At 44.7% G+C, this 8,424-nt stretch overlaps 1 protein-coding gene across 1 annotated transcript; it reads right to left on the bottom strand.

Moving 5' to 3' along the window:
- Positions 1-1,015: 1,015 nt before the first annotated feature.
- Positions 1,016-3,638, bottom strand: ATP5F1E (ATP synthase F1 subunit epsilon). Its single transcript, XM_050917833.1, has 3 exons — positions 3,540-3,638; positions 2,805-2,931; positions 1,016-1,170 (listed from the first exon to the last, which is right to left on the bottom strand). The coding sequence occupies exons 1-2, from the start codon at positions 3,569-3,571 to the stop codon at positions 2,808-2,810; spliced, it is 156 nt and encodes a 51-aa protein (XP_050773790.1). The 5' UTR covers positions 3,572-3,638; the 3' UTR covers positions 1,016-1,170; positions 2,805-2,807.
- Between the last annotated feature and the right edge of the window lie 4,786 nt (positions 3,639-8,424).

An 8,424-nucleotide genomic window follows, 5' to 3' on the forward strand; every position in this document is an offset into this window, starting at 1 on the left:
CTGATAGATGGTAAGGCCACTCAACCACTATGGAAACCTCCTCCCCATAGCCTCTTTCTAACTGCCCCATAAAACATACCTACCTTGAAGAAAGACTCAGCAAGTGTGGCAAAAAATACCATGTACAAGATACCCATAATTTTCCGGATACCCTGCTGGTACCAAACTCAGAAACAGTAATGCTGTTACTGTTACTTATGAACACCCTTTAGGACAATCCAGAGAAACAGGAAAGCTCCCTTCAGACCAAGATATGAGTGTATTGTTCAACATATGAAATCCCTTCAGGGGAAGCTAAAGTACCCTAATGGAATAGTTTCCATTTCTCTCCATACACAACTATGACACTTGTCAATAGAGGACTGTAACAAGTGTTAAGTTGAAGTAAGATCTAATCTTCAGAGGGAAATTTGGTCTTTAGATATCACATTTTAGAACTGTTAATCTATCCAAAAATGTACCATTTATTGAATGTAGAAGTTTGTTTAATCCTTACAGTGAATTGGGAACATCACCTCTTAAAGGAAACCTGTGAAGAACCTGGATTTGTGCCTTTATTTTTCCCCTGTGGTTTTTTCACTTTCAAAATACCAGGAATGTCAACTTTGGTATCCCTGGGCTTTGGTAGTAGACTTGTTGGGAGTGAACGCGTATCACAGAACAAATTTATTGTGAGCACCTCAAAGGAGATAGATGCCTTTTTGTAAAGACTGAATACCAGTCTCCAAGATGTTCATTAGTCACAGAAAGTAAGTAGTTGAGTAGTCTGACTTAAAAAAAAACAACAAACTCTTCCCCTCTCAGCTTTTAAACTCCTCAAAATCATCATTTTACTCATTTTGCAGTAATTAAGCCATCTAGACTAGATGGTGCATGAATTTCCAATTTAAAAGCTACTCAAATTTCCTCTAAGAAAAAGTCTAACAATTTGTCTCTCACACAAATGTAAAAGTAAATGCCCCAGACAAAGATAGTAACTCATGCTTTCAAAGAGAAACCACAGTAGCTGCTATGGTCATGGTGAACTAGAAGCTCAGTTTATTAGCATGTTGACTTACACATGCAGGCAGATTTTATAGCTAACATGAAGAGACTACACTGCACATCTTCAGATCCATGACCTTGTCTTCACTTGATATTTTGTCCATACAGTTCATCACGGGGACAGTCCTAAGAGAAATTTAAAGAATGTAATAAGTCATTTGCTGTAAGGAGACAGGATGTTAGTTTTTGCGGTTTGTTTCTAAACAAAAGGGTAGTATTTATGCATAATGGGGGTGGGAAAAGAGTTGTCTCAGTTCAAGTGCAAAAGTTCTGCCCCGTATTTTTAGAACGGCTAAGCCTCCTCACCCAGTGGTCATCCCTGTGGTAGAGAAAGACTACACAGAAGGGCCCCTGAGAAATTACTTCAGGCTACATTCACAAAGGGACAGCAATTTTGGGGGCTGACTGATAAATTCTCTCACTTGGGAGGTGAGATCCAGGTTTGAATCCCTGATTTGGAGCAGGGACTTGAACATGACTCTCCGACATCCCATTAAATGCCCTAACCACTGAATTAGAGAGTCACTTTCTCTCTCACTAGCTCAATGAACAATGACTTATTCAACATGGAACAGCTTCAACATAAAGAGACCTACCCATGGATATCTGACAGCCGAGTGGTTAGGACACTCACCTGTTCAAATCCCGCTCCAATTCAGGGATTCAAACTAGGAGCTCTCACCTCTCAAGTGAGTGCCTCCATTTGTAAATCTAGCCCTGTGTGTTCAGAGGACAGAACAACACAGACTACTGAAGTTATTTACTTTGTCAACATTTGTAACAGATGATCCTAATTCAGCTGTTTGTATTTCAGTTTTTACCTTTATCTGCAAATTTTTAGAAAATATTGCTCCAACTTCTTGAAGAATGACACTATGCAGACATGGTTCCTATCAACATAAATACAATGGGAGTTTTGGCCATGATGCTGAGAAAAACATGGCACCTTTACTGAGAAAGATAGATATCCCCATTAGACTGCAGTTCTAGTCACATGACTTCACGTAGCCTTTGGTCTGTTTTGACTAGCCAGGCTAAACCAACAGATACACACCAGATTTCTTATCCATAGTCATTCCAGTCCACAGATATCTCGAAAAACTCTTCTTTAATTGCTTGCAGTGTACGTGTCCTTATAAGTGAAGGGACAAATAGATCCACCTTTCACAAGCACAAAACATTTCCTCAACAGAAAAACAGTGTAGATGAGATTAGCTGCCTGTTAACCATCTGGGGAAGTGTTATTAAGGAATGAACTTTAGCTCTATGTGCTAGCTTGAGTCGCAGGGTGGGGTGGCAGAGTTCAGGGACCAAATCAATAGCTTGCTCTTGTTCAAATGAAGTGGAGGAACAAGAAAAAAAAAAAGACTGCTATTCAAGCCAAAAGCTTTTAAGCCTCCTGTAACAGTTTAACCCAACCAGACACATACAGAGCTAAAAGTCCCCACAACCTAAGCTCTTGTTTGAAGGCCGAGAGGATCTCATTAAAATGGATCTCTGAAATTAAAGTTTCTTCCTATCACTGAGCCAACCGGTAGTCCGAGAAAGCTACAGACACCTCCAACATATTACTCAACAGCCTATGCAACCAGTCTTATGCCCCAAGATCTGGGCTACACTTTCTGCACAAGCTACCTGCAGGTTTTAGATTGTTGTTAACCTGAAAGGTAATATGAGAAGATTCCTCAATATCACCGTGAGAAGAAGTCAGGAACCTATAATAAGGGATCCAAAAACCCCTTCCCATGCTATTTACTTACATCTTACTCCTTTTTAGGTTTCACTATTTTTATAGTGGCCACAGCAGCTTTTTCTGCCTCAGCTTTGTATTGTGGTTTCAAGGCTGCTCTGACAGCATTGGCACAGATCTGGGAATAGCGGATGTAGCTGAAAAAGAGGAAACAAACAGGATGAAAAACAGGTGGACCCCCAAGAATTAACATAACCAGCTCCAGGGACTCTAGGTCTGCTGGGAGCGGGCGAAGGTGCTGCCAACAACTGCTCTGCCATGTTTTTAGGCAGTTCCCTACGTGAGGGCCTGCAGCAGAGCGCCCTTCCCAGCGAGGCACCCTCCTGCCCGCTGAGCCACAACCGTGGGTGTGATCGCCCTCGGCCCCACGAGACCAGGGGCCTGGCAGCCCCGCCTTGCTTGCAGTTGTTTCCATCACACAGAGGGTTTAGGTTCGTTCAATGGCTCCCAGCACCTCACCGCGGAATTTGTTCCAGCGCCACGAGCCGGGGCCGCTCCCCAGCCTGGCAGCGGCCAGGTCGGCTCCCAACCTCGGCTCCCCAGGGGCCTCCTCCCCGCCGTGCCTGGCCCCCAGGCGGCTACAGCCCAGGGCCACACCGCACACCTTCGCCCGGGCTACTGAGAGCCTCCGCTCAGGGCCACGGAGGCGCCGCTGCCCTAGCAGCGTCTGAGGCCGCTCCGAGCCAGGCTCCCCGGCAAGAGACGGGCATGAGGCAGGCGCGGGCCAGCCGCGAGCAGCCGGTACCTGAGCCCGGCCTGTCTCCAGTACGACACCATGGCTGCGGTTCCGGGACCCCCAGGCGCCAAGGTCAGCGCGCACCGGAACAAGGCCGAAGCGCCCGCCACTAACCAATCGGAAACCGTCCCCTTTCGCCAATCACAGTTTAAATCCCCTCAAAGAACTCGGCCAATCGCAGCGAATTAACTGCTCCCACCAATCGCAACCCGAGTCCTCCGTGCCGCCAATCAGAGTGCGGAGTGACCTGGCACCGCCCCCATTCCGTTTGCTGCAGGGGTTGGCAGCGGCGGGGCGCGGGAAGCGGCGGGTTTGCGCTCATAGCCAACCAGTGGCACCGCCGGTCCACTACGGCTCCATGGCGTGTCCGGAGGCCCTGCAGGCAGCCCCTTGCCTTGGGGGCTGAAATCTCACTGAGGCTGAGCCAGCCACCGCGGTGCTGCCAAAGCAGCGCGGGGTTTGCACCCAGCGCTAGCCCCGAGTGGGGCAGCCCAAGCCCCGCTCAATCCACCTCAATAGCCCTGACTAGGTTGTGGGAACATGATAACCCCGCGTGGGCACCGTTAACCTACCCCCCCCCCTTCTGGCTGAACTCTGCTTCACCTACTGCTTCCCGGGTGACACCCCCGATCTCTGACTGAAGGAGATTAGAGGAAAACACGCCTCCCTTGGTGCCTTCAAGAATGCTTTGTGGGTGCCAGCTCCACTCTTCCCTGAGCGATAGCCAGTTAGGACCTCATTCAGGGTCCCCTAGAGACATGAGGCCCAGCTGCAGGGAACAACTTATAGGATCGGGGCCTTTGTGAATATCCCGTTGCTTTGTGTGGGTCTTTAACACAGCAACCAGAGAGAAAAACCACTAAAATTGGGGAAGGGGATGTAAGGGGAGGTGTGGGATCCAAAACCACTTCCAGAACTCTCTTGAAACTGACTAGGTTTCAAGTTGACTGTGTTCACTGAAGAATATATTTTTATGAAAATGTTGTTTAATGTTCAACAACTTGGCGTGGTTGTTAGCCCTAGACACTACATCCCCAATCCTGGCAACTGTCTTTGGACTGGCAGACCTCTGACCTGCATAATGTTCCAAACACTAATGAGGTGTTACATGTGTTCAGAGGTCTGTCTAAAGGGAACCAGTTTCAGGATCAGGGCTCTGGTTTTTCATTTCTAAAACCACTGCCAATAACTTGCCTGAAAATCACCAAACGTTAGGACAAAATAAACAGAAAGGAAACTGTAATTATTTTCTAAAAGGCTGGAGAACAGTGGATGGTCTTATTCATTATCACATAATGACATCTTACATTTATATAACACCTTTCAGTAAGCTTTAGGTTACAACTGACTAAAATATAGCTGAAGCAAACATCTGAGAATATGCTTTTATAAAATGCACATAACCCATACCAAGATAATCATATCTGAAGAGCTGAAAATTGTTAGCAAAGGTGTCTGCAGACCCTAAAATTCTCCCACACTCACTAAGACCTCATCCTTAGGAAAGTGAGGCTTTAAAAGGGTCCTCCTTTAGATACAACAAAAGAAAACTGTCTTTTTTATATTTGTATACTCCTGAAAACTATTCTCATAATTTGCCTAAACGTAGACATGGAAAAGGAGGGAAAATATATACCACTAACCAGAAACCCACTCTAATAATTTTCTACAGTGGCCTGAAAATAGTAGGTTACTTTACATATATAACAACAATAATTAAAAAAAATGATGGATCCAAATATGCCCTCCTGCAAATTGAAGGTCAGAAGTTTGAGGATGAATCTCTGAGCTTCCCTTATGGACCCTAAGCCAAAACTCATGTAAATCAATGGGAGTCATTTCATTTACTTCAGTGGGCCTTGGATCAGACCCATGGAATTGTTCCACTGAGGTATGTGCATGTGAGTCCCCCACCCCAATAATAAAACAAAAAATTATGGATCCTCTTGGATCAACGTGGGTGTTAAGAATCCCAGAAGACCTGTGCCATCCATGCAGATGCGCTGTTCTTCCATGGCTATTCTGAACTATTGCTGCAGTCTGTCTCCATAGAAGCTACACAGCAAAAATTTCTTTAGCATAGACTCCCCCTTGGAATGTCTTTAAAGTGAACTTCTCAAATGTGAAGTGGCTCCACTATGACGTGAAGCCTCAAGCAGATTTACTGCTGGTTGCCTCCTGAGATGATATATGCATGTTGGCCTGCTCCTAGTGCAGGAGTCCTGGGAAGGGGCAGAGACGGTGCTGTGGAGGTGGATTTAAACTGGGCATGCTCTGAAAACCAGCCTCTTTCTCTCATCCTTTCAGAGTTGTAGCCAGAAAAGCAGCATTTCAATGGTCCATGTTGGAAACAAAGCCTATTTCATTCCATCAGAGAGAAGCAGGACACCACCACTTGGCAAATCCGTCCAGAAACGTATCAATTAACTTATTAGTGTGTCTGTCTCACACACAGAAGCCTGTACATGACAAAGAACAGGTCATTTCCAAATGCACTAGAGCTTCCACTTGGTCTAAAAACCATGATAATAAAAAATCCATACATGATAAGAATGACAACGTAGCTTCCCCAAAATCCAAACCTGATCTTGGTGGATAACGCTGATGAAAGATGTGAGATTCACAGGCCTAGAGACATCTGTTCATGCACAAATAGAGTCTGCAACACAGCATGTACAGCAAAGGCAGTGAAAGTGAAAACGTGTCCATTTTGCCACACCAGTGTGCCTGAAAAACCTGTAAGTCTGGAAGGGTGAGTTCTCTCTCCCTGCACATTCCCTACTTGACTTTTCCATTGAGATTGCTAGCAAGGGTTCCAATTAGTGCCATTAGTGATTATTGTATTTGTTATCTATACGGAACTGAACTTGACCAGCTCATTTCACCTCAGTCACTAATTTGCTGATTTTTAAGGGTATACTCAACTGCTGGCATCAAATGCAGCAGCTGAAGTCAAACTTAATTTTTAAAAGCTTTTATAAAATAAAAACATCTCACAATTTCTCCTATAATAATTCCACAAAAATTATTATAAAAGAAGACAACAATCTTCTTTAATGTGTTTATTTTCTTGCTTGGTTTTCTGCAAGTCATTTTTGCTCTTACTTATGAGGCATACATGGCATGTTGGAATAGTTTTCCAGCATGTAAAAAATAACCTATTACTACAGAAATACCAATTATTTCTACTGAACACACAGCACTTTGGGCACAGCAGCTAGAGAGAGTGTCAATCAGTCAATATCAAACCCAACAAACTGAACCAACCTCCTGAAAGAACAGGTAGTATCCGTGACAAAACAAACAAGAGCAGGATACCAGGAAGCATTGGAATATGCTCACCTCCATTATGTTTGTGACAATCCTGCCAACAAATTAGGTGTTGCACAGCTAACTGTTCTATTTGCTAAGTCATTTTAGTATTGGTGGGAGAGAAGGAAGGGTTATTTTTATACTAGGGTTGCTTTGATTTGTTACACCTGGTGATTTCATTTGATAAATACCATAGCTCCAAGCAAGGTCATTTGATGCCTCATGTGTTGCCCAAACCACCAAGACAATTTATTAGGATATTAGACGCCCTGGGCACCTTTATCCCACTAAATGTTCCTCTACTTTTCTCTGTCTTCCCCACTCCATCCCGTGCCTGTCTTTGTAGCTCTGTCTCTCCCTCTTCCTCTTTGGTCTTTATTTTTTTTTATCCTGCTTTGCGCTTTTGTCCATGTCTTTCCTCTCACTGTACGTGACATACTACCTGCCTCAAATTGTGCACACTTTGCTCAAGTTTTGGAGACATGCACACTGAGTGCAATTATTTGACCATTTAGCCCTTTTGTCATCTGTTGATCTTTCTTAGAAGATGAAAATTCAAAATGAGCTTTTAAAAAGAGGCAGGGCTCTGAGAGAGGTAGCAGGCTGAGACTGAATGAGGCTTAGTGTATGAACATAAAAGCAGAGCTGTACAAAAACTCTATAACATAAATGATTGACTTTTCTGCAGCCATAAGCAAGGCACCACTACAGACCTGTACAAACTGTTTTCATACCCAGGGCTGAGTACAATTTATAGAACTCTCCCAAACAGGAACTCATTTAGAGAGCTCTGACAGAGAGAGGTCCTGAGATGCTAAAAAGGTGAGATTGGAAAGGTCCAGAGAAACTGAAGAGGTGAGAGAAGAGGCATCCTGAAAAGTGAGGTCAGAGAGGTCCAGAAAGGGTGAAGAGATGAGATTAGAAACATCCAGAGAGGTTGATAAGGATAAATCAGAGGAACGCTGAGATGTTAAAGTGTTAAAATTAGTGAGGTCTAGTGATGCAGTGGGGGAAGAGGTTGAAGCGGTCAGATCAGATACATTCAGAGAGGGTGAAGAGATTCCATAAGGAAGGTCCAAGGAAGCTGAAGAGGTATGACTGGAGAAGTCCAGGGAGGGTGAAGATGAGAGACTCGAGAGATCCAAAGAGGCAGAAGAAGTGGGACTGGAGAGGTCCAAGGATACTGAAGAGCTCGGATTAGAAAGGTCCAGAGAGCCCGAAAAGGTGAGACTGGAAAGGTCCAACGTGATTGAAGAAGTGAGACTGGAGAGTTGCAAGGAATCTGAAGATGTGAGACTGGAGAGCTCCAAGGAAATTGAAGTGGTGATGCTGGAGACGTCCAAAGAGGCCAAAGAGCTGCAACTAGAGAGGTCCAGAGAAGATGAAGAGGTGAGATCAGAGAGGTCCAGGGACGATGAAGAAGTGTTGCTCGAGACGTCCAAAGAATCTGAGGAGCTGAGACTGGAGAGGTCCAATGAATCTGAAAAGGTGAGTTTGCAGCGTTCTAAGGAGCCTGAAGACTCAAAATTGGAGGGATCCAGGGAGGCCAAAAAAGGTGAGTCCACAGAGATACAGGGAGGCT

The sequence above is a fragment of the Gopherus flavomarginatus genome, chromosome 11 (assembly GCF_025201925.1).
Source record: "Gopherus flavomarginatus isolate rGopFla2 chromosome 11, rGopFla2.mat.asm, whole genome shotgun sequence".
NCBI classification, from domain to species: Eukaryota; Metazoa; Chordata; order Testudines; family Testudinidae; genus Gopherus; species Gopherus flavomarginatus.